A 25,587-nucleotide genomic window follows, 5' to 3' on the forward strand; every position below is an offset into this window, starting at 1 on the left:
GACTAGGAGGGGCTTAATTGGATTTTACTTACTTCTAAAACTATGCCAATTATATGGTGCTGGCTTTTAAGTCACCGTCCACAGGACAATTTCCCTGTAGTTCAATTACCTCATTTTAACACATAAGCACATGGATAACAACATTTGGTTCCATTCACAACTGAATGTAGCCTAATGTATGATTAGTGAGAATATGCTTAACTGGTGCCTGGAGAGAGCCTTTCTCTTGGGACAGCAGCACCTTCTGTCAAAGCTAGTTACATAAAACAGAGAATGAAATAGTGAATGCTGCAGATGGTGCTGTAGGCAATTTAATATTATATACAAAGGAAGTTAAACACTAAAGAATGATCTTGTCAAAACCAGACTCTCTTTTATAATGGCACAGAATAGCGTTTAGCCAACTGGTGTTCTCAGGGCATGTAGTTAAGCCCATTCTGATGCTCCAGACTCCCATTTTGGGATCCAGTCCTTATGGAGGACCAGTTTCTATATTAAAGTCTATGTCATGTAGCAGTAAGGGCTTAACAGAGCTGAAGTATGCTTGGTCCAGTACCATGAGGTCTTCAGTCTGGAGGGCTGAGGAGGGGACGTGTTTCTTGAAAAAAAATCTTGAGTCAGATTGGCAATAGTCCCTTGGCTTTTGAGAATGTGGACGAGATAGCAGTGCAAGAAACTTTTTATGAAATGAACATGGTGAATCATTGCTTATTTTTCTTTCAACAGAAAGCTGTGAACAAATTGCTTTTTTGAATCCCACCTTGACTAGACTTTCATAAGGTGATAGTAACGCTACTTCAAGGGCCAGGTCTGGCCCACAGCTGCCAGTTGGCTACCCCTGGCTTAGAGGTTGAACATTGCTAGGTATCACAGAAAGGTGCAAACTGAACAGATTCTTTGTACGAAGGCCCCTCTACCCTTTTATTTCCTAGCATGGTTGGCACTGCCTCCGTGTTTGCGCCCATTATGGGCCAGGATGGTTGCTTCTGACTCCATTCTTTTCCTCATACAGCTCCAGGGACATGTAAATATTCTCACTGTGCAGGATCACTGAGGGCACAATAGAAGAATTGTGTCATTTGCATAACACTGCAGAGACCATACCACAGTGCTGTGGCATGAGGGTGGGGTTTATTCTTTAACAGTACTTGACAGGGTAGGAAAACATCCCCTGAGTGTCACAGCTCTTTGCACAGTCAACAGGTGATGAGCTAGGAACCTTGGTTCAAACTTCTTCCTAAAAGTTTTTTTCCCCCACCCTGCAGATGGTCCAGCTGCATATCCAGTTCTGGTGCAGAACACCAAACCGCTGCTCACTGTCAGCTTCACATCAGGAGACATTAGCTTAATGAACAACTATGACGACTTGTCTCCTACCATCATCCGCTCAGGGTTGAAAGGTACGCAAAGGGAGACTTGTCTTCCTGCCCTGCTCCCACCGCTTCATTTTCTGCTTTAGATCTTGATTGCTTTGACATGAATATTTCAGCATCTGTCTCTTGAAATGCAACATCCATCTGCAGCGATTTCCACTAACAAGAGTGACGCCTGCTGGTGAAAAGAGCACATCTCAACAAGAGGATTCCTTCTGAAATAAACTGGTAGCCTGTCTTACATTCTCTGGCGCTCGACAGCAGCAAATGAGAACCATGTGCTTTTCAAAATAACCTGCCTCACAGCTTGAGGCAGTGACCAATTTTGTTTTGCTCTCCTCTGTTCTGTTCCTTCAAGGGTTTTGGGAACCAAAGCCGGAAGGCTGGCGGGTTCCAAAGTTATTTTAGTTTGAGGCAATGTTTCCAAAGGCTTAAAAGTGGAACTTTTAATTCAGGTTTAATTCAGTTGAAGCAGTAGCTTCAGTCGGCAGAGTGAATGAAGGCTTGCTCCACCAACCTCAGCCTGCCTTTAGCCAGACCCCACCTGCCTGCCTCCTTGCTTACAACCAGACCAGGAGGTGGCCCGGCCTGTCAGCTTCCTCCTCCTCAGTCTCAGGGCTGCCTCTTGTAGAAATTAGCAGGGAAAGGGAGGTGGAGGGATTAACCCTCCCGGTTAGTGGCAGTAACCTGTGGTTTTGGTTAGCCAAGGGAGCAGTGGAGGCCCCCGCTGCCTCCACTGGCCTGCTTCCTGAGTGTAAGGGTGTGGGATTGGGCCTATTTGCTAAGTGTAGTAAAGCGAACCTCCCCCCCCCCCTTGTGATTTCAGATGTAGTGGCTCAGTGGTGCACGCAGGGAGACTTGCTGGCTGTTGCAGGCATGGAAAAGCTAAGCCAGCTGGCTGAACTCAGCGGTGCTTCCTTTCTGAAAAGTGCACTGGTCAAGTTCTACAATGTTCACGGAGAACATATCTATACCCTGGAGACTCCTGTGCAGGTAAAGATTACTCTGAAGTGAGATATTGAAACAGGAGCGTGGGAGAATAACAGCCCACAAAAGCAACCCCTAGCGGGGGATATTATATCAAGGGAAGTTTGCCCAGTGGATGACGGTCACTATAATTTAGATAATTTTATATGTAGGTCTCCCCACACACAACAAATAAGTTTTGATTCCATGCTATTAGTTACAATAATATTCAATGAAGGATGAAAATTAATGGAGAAATCTGTATTTTAAAACAAAATGTCTTCTAGTTACTGTAATAAATTGATACCGTATCTTAGCGAAATTGTAAGTTGTACAGTCCCCAGAGAATTCTACTACTTGAACATACAGAAAAGCCCTGAGACATTAGGGTTTTCCAAAATAGAATGGGTCTTAAAATGTGCTTCAATGAGAGGAAAACATCTGAATATTACTTTTCATGCAGCGTCCCATAATCTCAATCTGCTGGGGTCACAGGGACTCCCGCCTGCTCATGGCTTCTGGTCCTGCCCTCTACGTTGTCCGAGTGGAGCACAGAGTGTCCAGCTTACAGCTTCTGTGCCAGCAAACCATCGCTAGCTCCTTGCGGGATGACAAAGATATCAGTAAATTGACTCTGCCTCCCAGGCTCTGCTCATACCTCACCACTGCCTTTACACCAACGATCAAGGTAAACAAATGGCTGGGTGTTAAGTGTATCAGGGTCAGTAGACAAAGGTAGATGGAGCTAAACAGCTGACAGCAGCTGAGGCATAAAGCACACAAGCAGGGAATGTTTGACTGGTAATAAACATTCAGATTGCACTCTGAGGCTGCCATCTCAAACACTTATTTGGGACTCTGTCCCCTTGAATGCCTTGGGACTTCTGAGTAAATACACCTAGGGTTGCATAATCATGCAGAACAGCTTGTAGGGTTTTATCACTGTCATTTTGAGAGGGTTGTGATGGCCGTTTGAAGAGCAGTGCAGGGCAACCTGACTAAGGGATGTTTCACAAATGTAGTTTTCTTGTACAGGTTAAGCAGTCCAGACTGCCCTCAGGCATGTTGGTGTACCGAGAGCTTATTAATAAAACCAGTCAATCACAACTGCTGCCAGCCGCAGTTTGTGGCTGTAATGACATTTTTCACATCTGCTTCAGTTGTGACCAAGTGTATCCATAATTAGAAAGGTCACACATTATATTAGCCATGCAAATGTATGGGAGGTGGATGGGAATGCTTTGGGGTAGGTGTAAACTTTGTGCATGAACAGAGCTTGGTGAATGGGCCTTTATTTAAAGGTTTCCCAGGACAAGGCGTAAAAGCTACCAGCTAGATCGCAACACCTTTTGTCTGGCTCTTATGAGAACTTCTTGAGAAATCTGATCCCAGTCCCTGTGCTGTTGACAATCTTTATACTTCTGTAAAAGAAGCAAGCACATACAGTCATACCTCATGTTACGTTTGCTTCAGGTTACGTTCTTTCTGGTTACGTCCCGCGGCGACCCAGAAGTACCGGAAAGGGTTACTTCCGAGTTTCGCTGCATGCACAGAAGCGCTAAATTGCACTTCGCACATGCGCACAAGCACCAAATCATGCCACTCACGTGTGCAGATACGGCGCTTCAGGTTGCGCTCTTTTCATGTTGTGAACGGGCCTCCGGAATGGATCCCGTTTGCAACCAGAGGTACCACTGTATTACTGAAGTGGATGCTTCTTGGTCTCTCTGCGGTTCTGGTGCATCATTCTAGAAGTGGTCACTTCTCATTTAAAATGTAGCTAGCTTTTTGTGGTCCTGATTTCTTTTATTGTTTTACTAATTTAAAGGCAGAATTTACCACTGCAGTCATTAATAATAATAATAATAATAATAATAATAATCAGGAGCATGAAGAAGCAACACGAGGGAAAACTCTTTGTATGACTCACAATTTTTCCTCCTATATTTAACTCAGCCTCCTATCCCAGACCCCAACAACATGAGAGATTTTGTTAGCTACCCAACATCTGGCAACGAAAGGCTTCACTGTACAATGAAGCGGACAGAAGACGACCCGGAGGTTGGAGGGCCTTGCTATACACTGTATTTGGAATACTTAGGGGGTCTGGTGCCTATCTTGAAAGGGCGCCGAATTAGCAAGCTGCGGCCTGAGTTTGTCATCATGGATCCAAAGACTGACGGAAAAGCAGGTACAAGGCATTAGGCAACTTTTCAGTGCCGATTTCTAGATTCCGGTCCTGTGCAGAGACCCTCAAGTGTTGCAAGTTTACTGCACGTGAATTTCTCGTGCAAACCTCGTTGATTTTATTGTATGTAACTGATCTTCACATGGGAAAAAATATGCCCACAAATATGCTCTTTGTTGAAATGTGTCATTCTTGTCGGTCGAGTGTCATGTACTCACTGGAGCTCCCGCTTGTGGAACAAATTAGTGGATTGGGTTGTGGAGATGTGTATCCTGTTAATGCCCCAAAACTGTGCATCCACACAAGAACCCCTGGCAGTACTCTTTCCCTGCTCTCATCAGCCATTCTGAAAGAGACTCAGTAACAGGCATAGTTCAAGTCATCTTCCAAGTTTCAGTACATTATAATATTCAGTGTCCTGACAGGAGAGGGAAGATTCTCTAATTAGCTGTAGACATTTTTCAGTGTCAGAGAGATGCCTGTCAACTAGCATAATTGAGCACCACCCGCTTGATTTTAGGCTATTGCTGATTCTGCATGAGTTTCAAAGAATACGCCGTGCTCCTTGCTGCGGTTGTATCTCGGCTATTGTTTGTAGGATATCCTAGAAATGATTGACAGTTGTAATTGGGATTTGGTTTCTGAAACTTTTTTTTTTTTTAATGGGGCCTGTGTTGACAGATGAAATCTATGGAAACAGTTTGATTTCCACCGTGATTGACAGCTGCAACTGCTCTGATTCCAGCGATATTGAACTGAGCGATGACTGGGCTGCAAAAAAGTCTCCCAAAATCACTCGAGCTAGCAAATCACCCAAACTTCCCAGGTAATCATTTTGGTATTTTCAAAACTCCACCTTCCTTTTTCTCCTGGGTCTTTGAATTCCTTTTTTATACTGAGAGGGCACCCTATACACTTAGAACAAAGGGGAACCTTTTCATACAGGCATCAGAAACGGGCTGCTTCAGAAATGTTAGGGTTCTTTGTGCTGTGAAACATTATTAAGGCCCACAGAGTTCTTCTCCTCTGTGATTAGCTACAAGCATAATACAGACATAATCCCCCTATAGTTCTGATGTCCTGTCCCTGACAGTTTCAAATGTTTAACAGCACATAACAGTGCAGAGTACTTGTTAGGTTATTTGCTTGCTACTAGTGAGTGTTTTAAGCAGAGTTCTATATATTGTGTGTGTGTGTGTGTGTGTGTGTGTGAACGTGCGCACACATGCACGGTGCAAAAAATAATAAATCAAATTCTGTGATTAGGATAAAACCACCTACTTGGATTTTAGTTTGTTGACTTAGTTTACATACTGTGTCCTAGTTCCAAGACTAGCTTTTCAAAAAATTGGAATAATTGGCACATACTGAGAAAATCAGTGTTTGGGAATAAATTCTAGGTATATAGTACGGGCAACGACCAGTGAATGATAACAACCCAGGGTGCTGAAGTTCCACCCCTGGACCACCATTGTATTCTACTATATATCCTAGATATATATCAACATAAAGAAACTACAACAATGTCTCTCTGTTCAGACTTTTGAGAGCAAGGTTCCAGATTTGCTACTGGTGCTAGGAGAGTGCTTAGCTCCCTTCCCTGAGAAACATGTTCTCTAAGCACTATTCTGCTCTCTGCTTATGGGACACCGTGGTCTGAGTTGTGTATTTTGATCTTTGTGGGGCTGGGCTAGATATCCCTTTTTCCATTCCAGAACAACAACAACAACTATTATTATTATTTATTATTAATACCCCTCCCATCTGGCTGGGTTTCCCCAGCCACTCTGGGCGGCTCCCAACCAAATATTAAAAACACAATACAGCATTAAACACTAAAAACTTCCCTAAACAGGGCTGCCTTTTGATGTTTCTAAAAGGTGAGTGATGCTTCTCCAAAGCTCACAGCACCAGCCATGGGCATTGTGTCGGAGAAATAATGCCCTAGTTCTTTCGAAACAGCTGTTGTCCCTGTGATGCTCTTTAGCAGGGTATTAAGCCTGATGCTCTGGTTTGATGCATAGGCATAAGCCTGTTATGATCCTTAGCTCCTGAACCTGGAGATAGGCCAGCAAGGGGGGGAAATGCTTTCCTTACCAATTATTAAAATAGAACCACTTTTCTAGTACAAAAATTCCATGGGACTTCATATGTTATCTTTCCATTTACCGTTTAGCCAGAACTAGAGATGCTGGGCAAAGTGTACTTGGATTATCTAGTATGTTAGGTTGAAGACAGATGTGACATCTTTTATAGTAATGGGCCGGACTGAAATGCTCTTTCTGCATTCAGTCCCATTGCCCCTTGCCTTTCCAGAGTCATTCTGCAAAAGTTTGCAAGTATGAGACAGAAAGCTGCTATGCCAATTGACAGGTTCCATGTAACATCACCAAGAAACCTCCCTCCAATCCTCAGGTCCCTTTTGCATTTAAAGTTACCGTTTTAATTAATAATAATAATAATAATAATAATAATAATAATAATAATAATAATAATAATAATAATTTATTTGTACCCCGCCCATCTGACTGAGCTTCCCCAGCCACTCTGGGCGGCTTCCAAAAAATATATTAAAATACTCTAATACATCAAACATTAAAAGCTTCCCTGAACAGGGCTGCCTTCAGATGTCTTCTAAAAGTCTGGTAGTTGTTGTTCTCTTTGACATCTGGTGGGAGGGCGTTCCACAGGGAGGGCGCCACTACCGAGAAGGCCCTCTGCCTCGTTCCCTGTAACTTGGCTTCTCGCAGTGAGGGAACTGCCAGAAGGCCCTCGGAGCTGGACCTCAGTGTCCGGGTAGAATGATGGGGGTGGAGACGCTCCTTCAGGTATACAGGACCGAGGCCGTTTAGGGCTTTAAAGGTCAGCACCAATACTTTGAATTGTGCTTGGAAACGTACTGCGAGCCAATGTAGGTCTTTTAAGACCGGTGTTATGTGGTCTCGGCGGCTGCTCCCAGTCATCAGTCTAGCTGCCGCATTCTGGATTAGTTGTAGTTTCCGGGTCACCTTCAAAGGTAGCCCCATGTAGAGCGCATTGCAGTAGTCCAAGCGGGAGATAACCAGAGCATGCACCACTCTGGTGAGGCAGTCCGCAGGCAGATAGTGTCTCAGCCTGCGTACCAGATGGAGCTGGTAAACAGCTGCCCTGGACACAGATTTGACCTGTGCCTCCATGGACAGCTGCGAGTCCAAAATGACTCCCAGGCTGCGCACCTGGTCCTTCAGGGGCACAGTTACCCCGTTCAGGACCAGGGAATCCTCCACACCTGCCCGCCTCCTGTCCCCCAAAAACAGTACTTCTGTCTTGTCAGGATTCAACCTCAATCTTTTATTTTTATTTGTATCCCGCCCTCCCTGGCCGAGACCGGGCTCAGGGCGACTAACATCAAATATAAACATTGATACAAAATCAAACAGTAATTAAACCACCTCTTAAAAACAAGTCAGGATAAAATTAAAATCTGAATTAGATGGCTTTCCAGAGGATTTGGGTTGCTTCAGCCCCTTTTTACCTCCCTGTGTTGCTATTATTTGTTTCTTTATAAAAAAAATTCTATACTCATAGACGATATTATGAAATATCAAGGTGGTGATATCAAGGTCTGAGGGGAAATCCAAACTGATAGATTAATCTATTCCTATCAAATGCCACCTTTTGCTTAACATCTCCTTTAAAAAAGCAGTTTGATAACTGGAGGCAATGCACTGACAACATGCATGAGAAATGTTGAATGACAGGTAAAGGGTCTGTTCCCAACAGGGAACAATTTCTTTTGTTTGGGGGGCAGGGAAAGAAAGAAAAAGGGACCCTCCCACTTCTACCATCCTGAATGTGATGTGAGGCTCCCTGAGGGCATCTTGCTTTGGTTTCCTCAAACCTGGGGCCCCCTCTGTTTGAGTAAGTTGAGAGAATAGCATCATGGTCCTGTTTAAACTGGAAAGTTGCAGGACTCACACTCTGGCCTCATGCTTTGCATTGCTCTGTGCCACTGCTGTGCTGTTGACATACACTAGGTCAATGCAGAATGCAGGGCAGTTAATTGTGGGGTGCATTTGAATTGCGGTGCATGTCATACAGGCAGAACTAGGTCAAGCTATTTTGTGCTCTAGGCAAAAAAATTAATTTAGCTTCCCGTCGTCGTCATCCCCCACCCAATCTTGTCATGTGAAGGCAGCAAAGTGGAATTGTGTATCCTTCATGAGCTATAGTTTGCAATTGCACTTCTCCTTCCCCTGACCCTGTTACAAGTGAATAGACATGTTTGAGCCACGCAAGTGTATAAGGACAAAGAAAAAGAGCGGTGGGCTGTATTTTCTTCAGTCTATGTTGCCCAAAAAGTTTGGAATGGGAGAAGCCTACAGGATTGCTTGGTGGAAATCCAAGCAATTGTCTGCACTGCCTATTGCGGGGCTAGGCAACCTTTTTCTGTGGAGGGCTGAATTCCCTTGTGGGTAATTTGTCAGGGCTCAAAAGTCAGTGGTAGGTGGAACCAGAGTCAAAGGTGGACAGAGCCAGAGACAATAGTTCTCTGGATTACCTACCGTATTTTTCGCCCCATAAGACGCACTTTTTCCCCTCCAAAAATGAAGGGGAAATCGGGGTGCGTCTTATGGGGCGAATGCCTGCAAGCCTCGCGCGCCCGGCAGGAGGTCCGACCGGGTGCGCGAGGCTTGGGGCGGCAGCCTGTCGCCCGAAGCACGGGGAGCCCTCTGGAGGGCTCCCCCTGCTTCGGGCGAGTGTCTGCAAGCCTCGCGCACCCGGCAGGAGGTCCCACCGGGTGCGCGAGGCTTGGGGTGGCAGCGGACTGCTTGCGCGCACCGAGAAGCTTGGGGCCAGCTGAGCTCAGCCCGCCCCAAGCTTCTCGGTGCGCGCAAGCAGTCCGCTGCCGCCCCAAGCCTCGCGCACCCAGCGGGACCTCCTGCCGGGTGCGGGAGGCTTGGGGCGGCAGCGGACTGCTTGCCGGCACGCAGAAGCTTGGGGCGCGCTGACCTCAGCTTGCCCCAAGCTTCTGGATTAGCGCAGCGCACCTGGGGGGGAAATAAATTTTTTTTCCTTTATTTCCCCCCCTAAAATCTAGGTGCGTCTTATGGGCCGGTGCGTCTTATGGGGCGAAAAATACGGTAATCCAGAATAAAGACTGCCCTGGTTCAATTTTCCCCATGATGACTTTGCACCAAGTCCCACATAACGAGGCAGCTGCATAATATTTCTGCAGACTTGAAATAGTATCAGATTCATCAGATATATTTCATGGCATTGTGGGACTTTTTCCCTTTCAAATTTTAAAGGCTGATCCCACCTCTGTCAATTATTATAAATGTATCAACAGCATTGTTTCAAATAAGGGACATGAACATCCTTTCAGCTTTTTTCCAGGGGGGGAGGAAACCTATACAAGTCTGATGGCTAAGCCAGGGTGTCCTGTTCATTGGTGTGGCTGTCTGTCCTCCCATTTGCAATGTCAGACCGAAGGATGCACTGTGAACTCTTTTCATACTAACTCTGTCTTTGCTCTTGAAGCTACTTTTGAATGGTAAACCTTGTTAGTATTTCCCCCACCACCCACCTAAATTTGTATTCCTCGTTCTCTTTTTGTATAGTGAGACAGAGAGTACCTATTTGTGCCTGCCTTATTATTGTCATTTTTGTTTTGTATGCAGAATTAATATAGAAGCTCGCAAATCTCCAAAGTTGTCACGAGCTGCTCAGGAGATATCAAGATCTCCCAGGCTACCGATAAGGAAGCCTTCCATAGGTTCACCAAGCCTAACTCGTAGAGAGTTTCCTTTGGATGATATCACTCAGGTACTGCATGGCTATCTCATTATCTACCAGAAATAGAGGCACTATGTCTCTGAATACCAGTTACTAAGGTACAACAATGGGAGAGCCCTGTTGGCCCCGTGTCCTGTTTGTGGACTTCCCATAGGCATCTGATTGGCCACTGTGAGAACATGATGTTGGACTAAATAGGCCTCTGGCCTGATCCAGCACGCCCTTCTTATGTCCTTCACTCTTTTTCATTGGTAGAATTGCCCTTGTCAGTGTGAAGATAGAAATAATCATACTGATTTGACCTAACAGGATTATTGTAAAGATAACTAAGATAATGTGAATACTATATAAATGCTTGTCGTCGTTCTGTCATACCTTTTTCTTGCAGCACAACTACCTTGCTCAGGTCACGTCAAATATCTGGGGAACCAAATTCAAAATTGTGGGTTTGGCTGCTTTCCTACCAACCAATCTTGGTGCAGGTAAATTAACTCTTTAAGAACTGTCTTCATTTCAGACCCTTCCTGACCAGAAAAAGTGTGCAAATATTCTTTAACAGTAGTTAAAATTTAACAGTAGTTAAAATTTTGCATCTAATACAGTCATGGAGTTGTAAGCCAGGAAACAGTTTGGACTATTTCTGTGGCATCTTCTACTGGGTCAAAACTCCATAGAAGTGGTGCTTAAAAGGATACTGTCCCTAATTGTGGGAGTATACCAGAAAAACATTCCATGTAGAGAGAAATTCCTTCTGCTCCAAAGCCTAATTCATTTCCATGTTAAGGATATACTTTATATCTGTTTGCTTGGTAAATAAATCACATCTGTAGCTCTTTTGATTCTCCCCACTTGCTTTTGGAGGAGTGGTCATGTTTGTATTTCTCATCCACATGGTTTCCCAGTAGTCCAGACACTGACCAAGCCCAAACTTGCTTAATTTCAGTAATTGAATGAAATCATACTAGACCTTTTGCTTAGAGACTTCTTCAGTTATGAAAAAATACATAAATAGAAAGTAATTCCGGATACGTGTATATTTTTGTCTTTCTGTGTCATCACTGGGAAGCCTTGTTTGCCTGTATCTTCCCGGTGCATGTACATACAACAAAATGTAGTTGTGTGTGCTTGTCGCATGCAGTCGTCCAAATATTGCATCCTCTTTCTTAAATAGACATGCTTTCCATGTAGGAGTTTTATCATGGTTGAAGTCCCTCTAATTGGCTGATTCCTTTAGTAATGCTGGACCCTTCCTGTGTATTTCCTGCATCGCAAATCTTTTCTTTCTTCCCTTTCCTTGCATCCTTTTTGTAGTTATCTACAAAACCAGCTTGCTGCATCTCCAGCCTAGGCAAATGACGATATACCTTCCAGAAGTGCGGAAGATTTCCATGGACTATATAAACCTGCCTGTCTTCAACCCCAATGTTTTTAGTGAAGATGAAGATGATTTGCCAGGTGAGATTGAACCGATTGTCTAAAATTTTATGAAACTCTGTAAGAAGATTGACTCTCCTTGTAATTAAAAGCCCAAGGCACATGAGTCCATTCCATGTTTTGCAAGATATGCGTGTTGTGGTGGAGAGGCTAAATTGGAGCTTGCTCTTTTGACTTCCATTTTGGAGTCTGTGGTGAGGCTGGGAACTCCAAAATAGGGCTTGAAAGACCTGTGTACTTCCAGAGTTGTCATTGGGAGCCTGGTAGAGCCTAGAGGGCTCCCTGTGCCCTTCGCAGCCTGTGTGGGCATTCCCTACCATCCTGCCCCTGCCCTGTGTTGTGAACAGTGCATTCAAGATCAGGGGAGCTGGAAGGCCTCAGGCACAGGTGTACATACATGGTGCATTTAAAGCCTTAATGGAACCTTCTTCTCTGACTCCTGAAAGCAATGTGAAGTTGAAAAGGGTGATGAGGCAAGACCAGGAACAGTGCAGGCTGCTGGGGTGGAGGGGTGTTTCTTGGCTCCGACAAGTTTCTGATGACATAGCTGAGAGCTCAAAAGGGCCTATTGACAATTCATAATTAATCTGTAAACCACCACATCAGCAGCAACCACCACCATTAGTTTAGATGTCCGGTGGATGTCCTTTTAATTAATCCATTTTAAATGGGTCAGTTATGAATTTGATCCAGAGAGAGTCCATTAATCCCCTGAGAAGAAGCATCTGTTAAACTGGGAATTAAATTATGAGGCTTCAGTATTAACCGCATTTTAGAAATCTGCAAGGGGATTGACACAAGCAAACAATCAAAAGACCTGGAGTGATATAGAGGCACTCATAATTGAAAAGGTTCAATTTCTAATGGTGACTTAACTGCACAACCTTAGAGTGGCAGGAATCCATCATGGTGCCTGGGAACTGAGACTGCAGTGGTAGCCAGAAGCATTCACAAATGTCAACAGGTGAACAGGTTGTATTCTCTCCTTGGATTCACATTGGGTTACTGTCATTCATGCCTTCATAACTGCTTGCTTTTCATGACATGGACTATAGCTTATACATTCCACCCACTTGCATCAGAGTCTGGTTTAACAGAGTGGCAGAACACTAGATTGTTCCTGTTCCTTCTGAGATAAAGGTCTGATGCAGATACAGTGCTGGCTTCCTGCTAACTGTGGTCAACAAATTGGAAGCCAAACCCTTTCTGGGGCAAATTCCCTCTCCTTTGCTATGACGAAGCAGTTTGTTGGCTCCAACGCTTACCACTATTAAGTCTAGCCAGGATTTCCCTTAAACCAGGTTCTTGAACTGAGGACCATGGAGAAAGAGAGACTTACCCCAAGGAGGTGAGGGGCTTTGTGGAGGGACTGCATGTTCTCAGATCTGGCTCTTAATACCCTTACTGTAGTGAGGTGGGAGATAATATTACTGACCTAATGTGACAGCACAAGTACAAAAGTTAAATAATCAGTATTTATCAAATGATTCCAATACCTTTAAAATGGAAATTAATGCTCTAGATGGCAGAATTAATTTAGTATACAGTGGTACCTCGGGTTACAAACGCTTCAGGTTACAGACGCTTCAGGTTACAGACTCTGCTAACCCAGAAATAGTACCTCGGGTTAAGAACTTCGCTTCAGAATGAGAACAGAAATCGTGGTGCGGTGGCAGCGGGAGGCCCCATTAGCTAAAGTGGTACCTCAGGTTAAGAACAGTTTCAGGTTAAGAACAGACCTCCAGAATGAATTAAGTTCTTAACCTGAGGTACCGTTATACAGTGGTGCCTCGCAAGACGAAATTAATTCGTTCCGCAAGTCTCTTCGTCTTGCGGGTTTTTCGTCTTGCGATGCACGGTTTCCCATAGGAATGCATTGAAAATCAATTAATGCGTTCCTAGGGAAACCGCCTTCAGACCAGGTCCGGGGACAGTCTGTCCCCCGACCTCTTCTGAAGGCTGGGGGGGGGGGGACAAGGGCTTTTCTTCCCACCCCCAGCATTTAAAAAAACCCTGGGACAGCGGAGGACTTCTCCGCTGTCCGGGCGATCTTAAAAGCCCCTGGGAAGGCAGGCAGGGGGGACAAAGACTTTCGCCCCCCGCCCGCCTTCAGAAGGTGTTCCCTCCCCCCCGCCCGTCTTCAGAGCACCGGGAGAAGCGATCTCCCCGCAAACCCTTGCTTCAAAAGAGGCCCGGGGGCAGCGGGGAGCGCTTCCCGCTGTCCCCGGACCTGGGGCTGCAGGGAGAAGATCGCTTCTCCCCGCCGCCCCTTGCTTCAAAAGAGAAGACCCGCTGTCCCCGGGGCAAGCTTCGTTTTGCGAAGCAAGCCCATAGGGAAATTCGTCTTGCGAGGCAACTCGAAAACGAAAAAACCTTTCGTTTTGCGAGTTTTTCGTCTCGCGAGGCGTTCGTCTTGCGGGGTACCACTGTATCTCTTTTTGGATGAAGGCTGTGATGCTGTATTCTAATACTCATATCTTTTTGTCCCAGTGACTGGAACATCTGGAGTTCCCGAGAACAACCCACCTTGCACCGTAAACATCCCGATTGCTCCTATTCACAGCTCAGCACAAGCAATGTCACCAACACAGAGCATAGGGCTGGTTCAGTCTTTGCTGGCCAATCAGAATGTGCAGCTAGACGTCCTCGCCAATCAGACGACAGCTGTGGCAGCGGCGGACCACGTGACTGACAATGCAGTCCACTACCCAATCCCAAGCAGGTATTCCAACCCAGGCCAAGTGATCTTTGGAGGAGTTGAAATGGGGCGCATCATCCAGGCACCCCCTCAGCTCCCTCTGCCGCCCCAGGGTGCAATCCAGATGGCAATTGTGGACCACAGAGATGGGGACAGAGACCACGAACACCTCCAGAAGGCTAAGACGTTGCGTCCAGTGCCACAGGCAGCTGAAGGAGAAGCATCCGTCTTCACGACTGCCCAGGAAATTCAGATGAACAAAATGAATCCTCCCCCTCCGTACCCTGGAACCATACCAGCAGCTCCCACCACAGCTCCTCCTCCTCCTCCGGTACCTCCCCAACCTCCCATAGATCTCTGCTTGAAAAAGGGAGATTTCCCCCTTTATTCCACAGGGCATTATCAAACCCCTCTCGGCTATGAAAGAATCACTACCTTCGACAGCAGCGGGAATGTGGAAGAAGTTTGCCGGCCTCGAACGCGGATGCTATGTGCCCAGAACACTTACACTCTGCCAGGGCCTGGCAGCTCTGCCACTTTAAGAATCACTTCCTCAGAGAAGAAGATTCAGCAGCCTTGTACCAGCGCCACCCTAAACAGGCTCACGGTGCCGCGTTACTCCATTCCAACCGGGGATCCGCCACCTTACCCGGAGATCGCAGCCCAGCTGTCTCAAGGTCGCGGCATGGCCCAGAGATTGGACAACAGCATAATCCACGCCACTCTGCGGCGGAACAGCAGAGAGGCAGCCCTGAAAATGGCCCAGCTGGTCGACAGCCAGAGAGCCACTCTGCAGCTGCCCCCGAAACTGAAGAGCAACATTGTGGCAGCCCAGTACCAGCAGAGGGTGCCGACAGCACTCTACACCTGCAGCCAGTGCAGCAGCGGCAGTGGCAACAACGGTGGTGGCGGCGGTGGCAGCGGCAACCCTAATAGCGGAAGTGGGAATATGAGTGGCATCAGTGGTAACAGCGGCACGTCCGGCATGAACAGCATGAGACCGGACATGACCACCGGGAGCAGCTCTCAGCACAGCTCGGTCATCGCACACTCCGTCAGTACTTCGCCCCTGGCCTCCCAGTCCTCTTACAATTTGCTTAGCCCACTGGACAGCTCTCGTGAACGGACAGATTATGTGAACTCTGCCTTCATGGAGGATGAAGCTCTTTCTCAGCACTACCCTGTGGAGAAACCGGTGCGCCACATGCCTGTGGCCATGGCCGAGCCAGGCATTGGTGTCAAAAGACCACCCCCCTATCAGTGGGAACCAATGGTGGGTGAGGAGATATGGGTCCCTCAAGAAAGGACAGCTCCGAGTACTTTGCCTCACCCTGCCAAACCTGCCCCCCTAGTCATTGGCCAAACTCAGCACCTGGATATATCCCGAGCACCGTTTGTTTCCCCCAAATCTCCAACCAGTCCCACTGCCACTTTCCAGATGAGCTACGGGGTTGGAGCCCCATACTTGGGGAACTATGGTGTTCCTCCCCCTCCTCCCCCTCCTCTTCTTCAGGGAATACAGGTCCCCTGTTCTCCCAAAGAAGCTTTGGCCCCACCCCAGATTGCACAACAGGAGCCAACGGTTGTGCTTCAGCCAGGTTACCCCTCCAACCTTGCTTACTGCCCTTTGCCCCCCCTGTACCCTGGAAATAGCACTTGCTCGAGTTTACAGCTGCCACCAATGGCCTTGCACCCGTGGAATTCCTACAGCACATGCCCACCTGCTGCGCAGAGCACCCAAGGCACTCTGCCCCCCAAGGCGCTGCTGGTGGTGGAGAAGCCTGTCATGTCTCCTCCTCCACCACCACCACCACCACCAGTGGAGCCTCAAGGTCACACGGGCACAGACGCGATGGCGGAGACAGCAGACAACTTCCAAGAGGTCCTGTCCTTGACCGAGAGCCCCGTGCCTCAGCGGACAGACAAGTTTGGGAAGAAGAATCGGAAGCGCCTGGATAGCCGAGCGGATGAAGGGAATATGCAGGCTATTACAGAGGGAAAGGTCAAGAAGGAGGCAAGGACAACTCTGACTGACTTCAACTCGCTGATATCCAGCCCTAGGCTGGGCAGGGAGAAGAAGAAGGTCAAAAGTCAAAAGGACCAGTTGAAGTCCAAAAAACTGAACAAGATGAACGAATTTCAGGACAGCTCAGAAAGTGAGCCTGAACTGTTTATTAGCGGGGATGAGCTAATGAACCAGAGCCAGGGCAGTAAAAAGGGATGGAAAACAAAAAGGAACTTGAGAACAGCCAGTGAACTGGATGAGTTTAAGTGCCGGAAAGCCAACGAAAAGGAGGATGGGCGGCTGGGAAGCCAGGGCTTTGTGTACGTGATGGCTAACAAGCAGCCCTTGTGGAATGAGGCAACACAAGTCTATCAGCTGGACTTTGGAGGGAGAGTGACCCAAGAATCTGCAAAAAACTTCCAGATTGAGCTGGAAGGGAGACAGGTAAGATAACGAGTCGGAAATTCCAGGCTGTTTCTTGTGTTAGGCCTTGACATGTGCGCCAGAGGAACAGGGCTGACCCAGGACTTGTGCCTCTGATGCGAGTGCTGCCACTGCCAACTCCTCCTCCCCCTGCCCCTCCAGCTTTGTAAGTTTTGCTGCTGCTAACATGGTGGCAGAACTCGCCATCTCCTCCCACCCCTATCTTCTGCCTTGCTCTGGGGAAAGGGGTCCTTCCTTAGAGTTAGGCATTCTGGGCGAGGTGGCCTTGGAAAGTGCCTGCACCACTACCACTTTGTCTCGGTGGCTAGTTAAAGGTTTCAAATCACTAGTAACTTCTAACTATTTTTTAAAGTCCAGCTGTTGTGGCAAAGCAGTGTTGGGGCAGGCACTCTTCCAGTTCACCTCACTCAGAATACTTTGCTCTAAGGAAGGACCCCCTTCAGTGTAAGGCATGAGGATGAGGCAAGTGCTCTGGAAAGCTCAAAGCAACTGGGTGGCTGCGTAGTGGTGACAGCTGGGTGGATGGACTGGTGAAACAAGCGAGTGAGGACTTGGGGTCAGTAATCTGCCACCTCCTACTGCCACCACCAGAAACAGTTGCCTCAGTTTGCTTTCTACAGGAATGCTGGCCCTGCAAATGCAGTATGGTGTGACTTCTTTCAAATAGACACACCTTCTTGCAGATTAATTTGCAGGAAATAGTGGCATGTGAAAGGCCTGGTGCAAACAGGATCCTGATGCCTTATCCCTTGGGTGGCCAATATCTGCCCAAGGCATTGGACATACGTTTGTGTAACATCTGTAGAGCATTTGTCTCTGTCACAATTTCACAAATATTGAATACAGTCCATACAGAGGTTGCCTTTGAGGTACAGGCAACTTCTCTGCAGCATAAAAATCTTGACTGTATAAACCCAAAGCTATTCTATTCCACCAAGAAGAAATTTGATGGTAGCTGCCTATAATTGTGGCTTCTGTGCCTCAGAGCAGCTATAACAGATTATGGGATATTTTAAATGTCACAGTGAATAGAAACATATGAACCCGTGTAACTATAAGGAACATAGAAATATGATGTCATCTTCAGCTGATGTCATATTCACATGAAAATAATACAATGTGAGAACAGCCTTTTGGTCCTGAGATTGCACTCTATCATGATCACAAAACTAATACAACAACCAACCAATCAACCAACCAACCAACCCAGTGTCAAGGTCATGAGAGCCTGAAAAACAGGCAACAGTAATGTATGTGTAAGGTGAAAGTGATGGGGGAATATGTGAACTTTAAACCCTGGCCATTATTTTCTGTCTCTTAGAGCAGGTATAGTGAATTTGTGGCCTTCCAAATGTTGTTGGACTACTACTCCCATTGTCCCTGACCATTCACAATGCTGACTGGGGCTCATGGGAGTTGGAGTCCAAGAACATTCAAGAATCATCAGTTCCCCAGCCCTGCTGCTGCAGTGTAGAAAAACTGGTGCATTCTATAGCAAAGATGTATGAAAGGAGGTGCAAAACATTGTACAAACCTTAGGCACCTTTTATTTTCTGGGATCCAGGATTGGAATGCCACTTTAGCTAGCTCTGCTTCATTGTGTTCTTTTGCAGTCTCCCTGATCTACCAGGAGGCTGAGCAAACAAGTCACTGTAGATCCGATTGTGAGATCTATAGGTTATTTTGGGATTGCAGACGTGTTGCATCAACGTTGTCCAAGAACAAGCAAGATCCACCAGAACATAATGGCTTCAGTCTGCTGAAAATCATGGAAAATTCCTCTTGTGCTGATATGATCTCCTCAGAATATTCAACCTCATTAATCATTGTGGGCTTTGAACTTCCCCTGTGAAAATAGGTGAAGCCAGTGCTATATATCTAGAAAAAGAGGCGCCAGAACTCACCATGAACACCTCCCTCATTCTCTTAGAATGGCAATGGCGCCCACCTGAGAGGTGCCAGAACTGAGTTCCTCTGGGCAGAGCCACTTGCCAGTTGAAATGCAGCTCTCATATGAAGCAAGAAGTTGTGAAATCACCCCCTCCTTGCTTTAATGGGCCAATTTTTCATATTTAACTGCTGCTCGATTTCTTGTTTATCTTTATCAACTTTTCCTCTTCTTTATTTCTTTCCCCACTACTTTCTCCTCCAGGTCATGCAGTTTGGGAGGATCGATGGCAATGCTTACATTTTGGACTTTCAATATCCATTTTCAGCGGTGCAGGCCTTTGCAGTGGCTCTGGCTAATGTGACTCAGCGCCTCAAATGAAAAAGAGGAAAAGACCAGAGAGGGGGGAGGGAGAGAAACCCTGATAAATCTTTCTCATAAGGGCCAACCCACGAAGGCCTGGCAGAGACGCGCAAAGGATTCTGCAAGTAAAGAAGAAAGTGCAACTGGAAGAAAAGAGCCTCTGAGTGCCCAAAGGAGGGCATCAACTTTAAACATTATTGGGGATGGGGTGGGGACACTGTGGTTTGGGATTTATTTTATTTGAATCAACATATGTGCTGGTTTCTTCAGGGCAAGCCAAGGAGGAGAGCTATTCAGTGTTATGTTGGGAAATGTGGCTTTTGGCTTGTTGTGGCGGTTCTTCTGTGTTTGCTGCAAAAAAAATAGCTGATGTAAGCTATTTTAAAAGACTGCCCTTCGTTTTCTTTCATTCTTTTATAGACTGCCTTATACCATGCTGTTCTTTTTAAAGCAGGGAATGCAACTTTCTTTCCCCCTGGACCACTTTGTACTATTTTCATCAATAGTTACAGCAAAAAAAGAAAAAAAAAGAACAACAAAAATGCTACAATATACTTGAAGACACATGTTTCTTCTCTGATAACTGAGCACTGTAGGCACCAAGGAGGTTTTTCAGAAACCTTACCTAGTTTCCAAAATGTTATTCAAAAGAAAAACAGAGCTGTTACCTGTTGGATCGCTTGCAAAAGATGGCCTGATCAGCACATAATGCTAAGACAGATGATGACATAGCTTGGATAAGCAAGTGTGCAGCTACAGAGAGCAAAAGTTGTGGCCACTTCACTCCTCCCCTGCTCCTGCTGCTCCTGTGATACCCAGAGCAAAGCCATGGTTTGCATGTGAACCTGGGCTCATGGTTTGTCCTAACTCCAAACAAGCCATGAGCTGTAAGCAAGGTTTTTTTCTTGGTAAATCATTAGTTTGGATTGATACCAATGCTATCACTCAGCAAGGCCTGAAGTGGGAAACATTATGACAAATCCCCTGGGTTCACACAGAACGAAAGAAAGAGGAAGGAAGGAAGATGAAAAAGTGACAAACCCCAATACGGTCCCAGAATATATGAGGAATCTTTAATAAAAGTGTCAGTTGTCTGATGCATTTCAGTATAAATGTTCCTTGGGGTCACAAGAATATTATTTTGTTGGAATAACCTAGCAGGAAGACGTGTTTCCCTGCTGGATAATTTTAGATTCTGTGTCAGGGACTCTGCATCCCAGACGTAGCTTTCTACATAAATGCATTGGGCAAGTGACATGTTTATGTCAGTTTCCTCATCTATCTTGGCACCTTTAATCTTTTTTTGCTGCACTTCTTGACCATGACACCTTCCCCATGGAAACTAGCAGCCTAAGTCATTCAGGGTTGGAATTTTTGATTGCAACCTTAGAAAAATATCCACCCTTCCTTTGCTCACAGACTTATTTGACTTTAATTCTCCACACACATAATGATACAGAACATGGTTTCTCAAAAGTGGCCACCAAGATCTTTTGTGTGCATTTGCTCGATTGATTCCATTGATTCTTCTATATGAAACAGGCTGCAATCAAGAAAAAACTGAGAGGAAAATGTGCATACACACATGATCGGTGGAGTGCATTCTCTCATTTCACTTGCACGGGATAACATAAGAGGTAATAAAACACTTGGATGGAATCGGCAACCCCTTCTGGCACAGAGCCGGTAGACAAATGAATGGCCAAGTGTCCCCTCCATTGCTTCCTAATCAATAGCATGCAGTAGGTTAACCCTTAATACAGTCTTCCCAGAACGTTGACATTTTCTTTGACATTTTCTTGGGCTACACTTGCCGTCCAGTAGCGGCTGTTGGGGTGGGACAGAGCTGTGGAGCTGCCCTCCTGTTGCTGACATTGCTGCAGTTTACCTGGACTGTGGGGTAAGGGCTGTGTGGATGTACCTGTGAGAATGGCCATTTGGCTCTACAGGTTTGTCTACAAAGCCCTAACCTCACTGCTGGCTGCCTCCAGTCACATCCAGGTAAGTTGCAGTGATGCCAGTGTTCAGAGGGCTGCTCCACTCCACAACTGCAGCCACTACTACTGCAGTCACAGCTAAAGACTAGCTTGAGAGTCACCAGGATAGTGGAAGGGCTAATTAGGAATACGGAACTCTTCAGAGAATTCTGGTCAGGATTCCATAAGTGGGAGACATGTCTCTTGATTCAGAATGGGAAATGGAGCTTTTAAGTTCAGGTCTATATAAAACGTTATATGGCATTTAGGAGAACGGCATTTAGCAGTGCTACATATCCTAGAAACACACTTGGAACATTTCATCTAAAACATTTCAAAATAAAACCCAGGGAGAAAAATCAACATGTTCGCACTGGCATCAGCATCTGACATCCTTACGCAGCTGCCATGGCACACTGATGATGTTTGTTCTGGGCTTTTCTTTAAAAGAAATTCTGGTCTGATTCTCTGAGCACTGCCAGGCACCTGGATTTAGCCCACCTTTCTCATTTCCCACAATGCCCCCCAACCTAATTGTTCTTGAGCATTGTGGGAAATTAAAAGGTAGCTAGATCTAAGTGACCAGAGCACTGCTACCTCTGTCAGGCAAGTCCACTAGGACCTACTGATAGCAGAGTGGTGCCACTAGAGGACACTGCCCAGTGCCTTTTCAAATTTGGAGTTGGCCCTGAACATGTTAATCATGTGTCAATGTAGTATCTGGAACCCTATAGAGAAAATAAAGCAAATATAAAGAGAAGCAAATATAGAAGCATTAAAGCCTTAGGGTTGATTGTATTTTAACACAAGTATCCGTGCAAAGTGGAGTACAAACAAAGATAATTAAGATTAGATCCCAGCTGTGTAAGATCAATTTGAATCAGTAGGAAGGTTTACACAGGTCACTGTGTGGTGAAATGTCTCCAGACTGTTACTGGAATGAAACAAGCTCTGTGATCCTCTCCCGGCTGTAATTGATGCTTATAATACATGTCTGAGAATTCCCCCAATATATTGTCTTAAAAGACATTATCTTTTACGTTTTTTTTGGTCTTCATAAACTTGAATTATATTATTTACAAGGAAACCTTGGGAATACAGAACCCAGGCCTAAATAACATTTCATTTGAAGGGAAGTCTTGGAAGATGTATAGAAAAATTAAAATATTGGTGCTGTGGCTTGTTTTTGTTGTGTTTGTGAAATGAAAGGCAAGACCAACTAACCTAGTAAGAAGACAAAATGATGGAATAAAAAGCACCATATTTGCTTTTTGTGTTAAACTCTGCAGCCTTAGGCTCCAGCTCATGTGAGCAAGGTTGGTTCCCTTACATCTCTGCAAAATTGAATTGGATCCAGTGGTCTACCAAAACAGAACCCAGTGCCTTTTGGAGACTGCAGTCCATACATTATTAGGCCATGCTGGTGCTGCAGCAGAATCTGAGCTGATTAAATAGTAGAACTGGCTCTTGAGACTCAAGGTGTACTCTTAAAGATGCAGCAACTTGGTTGAAGCTAAGCGGATCTGGGTTTGATCAGTGCTTGGATGGGCAACCCTATATATACTGTCTTGAATGTACATGGAAGAAAGGTGGAGTGTAAAGAGTGGGATATAAATTAAATATATAAATCCTGGTTTCCTGCAGCGAACAGTATAGCATCTTGTGCAGGGAAAATATTTTTAAGGCCCATGTCCCTCATACTTTCCCCTTCTAGTATCTTTTAAGAGCTTTGTATAGAAGTGGTGTGTGTGTGTGTTTGCCTGAAGACCAGATGGAGTCTTTGTGATGGCAATATAATCTGACATAGAGTTCATGTACCAGCTTTAAGGAGCTTTGCATCTGACATTGCAACGTTTTGCATCTTTGGCCATTTCCTCCCCTGCTTTCTCAAGGGCATTTCATACACTGTATGAAACCTAAGTTTGCCCGACAAAGGTATACTTGGCAGGGAGTCATAACTCCCTGTCAAGTGCACCTGTATAATACCTGTGTTTTTCATTTGCAGGTTACATTTTTGGATGTGCGCCTAAATGAAATGTGTGAAGTGGCTCTCACAAGCAACTGAAAAGATAAGAGTAGGAGAAAGTTATGTTAGAGCTGGTCCTTATATTGAACAGACTGATCACGTGGCAGTGGCTTATAGAGTTGAGAGTGCTGGAATATATCCTTTTCCAGTCCTTCCAGCACTTTTGGGTACAACTGGAATCTTCTTCCCTGCCTTGTCATGTAACTTCTATCAGGGCAAGACAGCCATAGCAGTCAGGAACTGGTCAAATCCTCTTGTCCATTGTCCCTTCCTCTCTACAAGAGTGACGGGACATGCTAAATATGTCATTTGGAATGTTAATAGTTTACGAGGAACTTTTAAAAAGTAACACTTTTCAGAATATTATTGGAAGAATTGGCTAAAATGGATACGTTTTAAGATTGCATTCCATGTTATGCAGCAATTGTTGTTTCACACCAAAATTATTGGGATGGAGAGAGAGAAATCTGATGCAAACCTTTTAATAAATTTGATTTCTGTTTAAACCAATGCATAAAACCCCAAAGATTGTAATCTGATCGAGGTGTTCTGGAGAGTTAGGAAGGTCTTCACTAGTTGAATGTTTACTCTGTCTTTATAAATGGCTAACTGAAAGAGGCATTGAAATAGTGTGTTAAGATGAAATGGATAAAAATATTAGAAGATGCTTGTATTTCCAGTGTTTTGTTAAAATAGTGCTCAATGAGCTCATGTCATAACCATTTTTCTTGTCATTTCAGGTCCGTTTCTCTTTTCTTTTGTCTCCATTTGGTCTTCTGTTCTAATTTTCCCTACCCCCTCTCAGTCTGTGTTTTTATCCTCTCTTGTTATTTAGCAGGGGAGGGTTTTAAGCTCTTGCTATTTGTTGTAGATACAATTTTTTGTATTATTGTGGAATTGCATGGGGATACATAGGGTTGAAAAGGCACTGTAATCTTTACTGGGAAAGGGTGATATTTTTTAATTTTGCATTTGTTTATAAATGCATTATTTGGGTACTGTAACTTTGGTAATTGTTTCTGAATTTATTACTTGCCTTTAAAAATGTTATTTGAGGATTGCTTTTGTTTTATTTTTATTTTCTTCCAAGTTTTAATAAAAATATATAGTCAGGTGCATGGATTTCCTAACCATGCAAAGCCTGCATGATGATCTCAGTTCTGCAGAGAAAATGGTACACTTATCTGACCACCTGCAGTATTTTTAATGGCCTTTGTTTTGTTTTTCTTTTCTAAATATGCCATTCAGACCTGGGTTTCCATTGTAATTCTGAACCTTGCCCTGACCTGCCTCTCCTGTTATGTGCCCTGTGTAATAGATTGTGAAGAAGGTACCTAGAAAGCATTAAATGGTTTCCTTTCAAAAATGTGGTTTGTCCAAAATTTTGACTGTCTACATGATTGAGATGGGGTCAGTTGCCCTATTTTCCTTGATGGTTTGGAATTGTAAGAGTTGTCCAGGTGTTGCTTATTAAAGTTTTGGCAAACTAGAGAAACTGTGAGTTGATTTTGGTGTTTTGTCTCGCACTGAGAATCTTGAATGTTTGTGTGTTTTAGTATGCAATGTATGCAATATTCTTAACAGATTGTTTTATTCTTATTTGCATATCTGGATGCCTCTTGTTCTTTCTGATGCACACTTGCTGTCATTCCTACAGCATGATGCTGGACCAGAAACCTTGTAATAATGTTCTGCTATAACCAAATTTTGGATAACAGCCAGTTTCCTCTGGATAGTTGATGAAGATATCCCAATGGGATTTGTGTTTCTTTTCATACTAAAAAGTAGATAAGCAAGGAACAGCAGTGTTCCCTCAAAGAAAGCCTTCATATTCTCCTTTTCTGTAAATAAATAAAGTACTGGGGTGCAAGATTGTTACCCTCTTTTAGTGGGCAACCTTTCTGGATGCAGATGCAACACATATTTCTCAAGTGGAACCAGGTACAGTCCATATGCTCTTGCCTCTGAATCACCGTAGTGAAGCCCTACTTTGGATGCCATTGGAAAGGAGCCCTTTTAAAACTCTGACACACACACACACACACACACACACACTCCAGAAACATGACTATGTAAGGCTGATGCCTTAGAGTTTATAAAAATCCCAGAAGATTGGATCGAGGTGCCAGCAACAGCAAGGTCTCAGTTCTCCAGACTCTGTCAAACAGTAAGACTGACACAGCACTTGGTACTGCAGGGCTTCAAACGAGGGTGGAATTTCCAACCCCAATGGGGAACAGGTTTTATTGGCTTCGCTGCTAAGGGTTTGGAATTCAATTTATAGAATTCTATGCTTTCAGTTGTGGGCATATAAGCAGCAACTTGAGTGATAGGCCACAGGTTCTGAATTCATAGGCGCCGACTCCATGGGGCTTGAGGGGGCCCGAGCCCCCTCAAAAATTCATTTGGGGGGGCTCCGCCCCCCCAATAATCTCCGGCGCCCCTCCA

The 25,587-nt window shown here is 45.1% G+C and overlaps 1 protein-coding gene across 4 annotated transcripts in view; it reads left to right on the top strand.

The window, feature by feature from the left end:
• TULP4 (TUB like protein 4) overlaps positions 1-24,634 on the top strand; it is a 111,900-nt gene extending 87,266 nt beyond the window's left edge. For all 4 annotated transcript variants that reach the window (XM_081187525.1, XM_081187526.1, XM_081187527.1 and 1 more), the window contains exons 6-15: positions 1,266-1,400; positions 2,200-2,366; positions 2,803-3,027; positions 4,296-4,530; positions 5,209-5,353; positions 10,191-10,335; positions 10,694-10,787; positions 11,617-11,760; positions 14,230-16,886; positions 19,039-24,634. In XM_081187525.1, the coding sequence (XP_081043651.1) occupies positions 1,266-1,400; positions 2,200-2,366; positions 2,803-3,027; positions 4,296-4,530; positions 5,209-5,353; positions 10,191-10,335; positions 10,694-10,787; positions 11,617-11,760; positions 14,230-16,886; positions 19,039-19,155 (4,064 nt within the window). In that variant the 3' untranslated portion in view covers positions 19,156-24,634. The remainder of the gene's footprint in view (positions 1-1,265; positions 1,401-2,199; positions 2,367-2,802; positions 3,028-4,295; positions 4,531-5,208; positions 5,354-10,190; positions 10,336-10,693; positions 10,788-11,616; positions 11,761-14,229; positions 16,887-19,038) is intronic.
• The last annotated feature ends 953 nt before the right edge of the window (positions 24,635-25,587 follow it).

This window comes from Podarcis bocagei, assembly GCF_964188305.1.
Source record: "Podarcis bocagei genome assembly, chromosome: 3".
Lineage (NCBI taxonomy): Eukaryota > Metazoa > Chordata > Lepidosauria > Squamata > Lacertidae > Podarcis > Podarcis bocagei.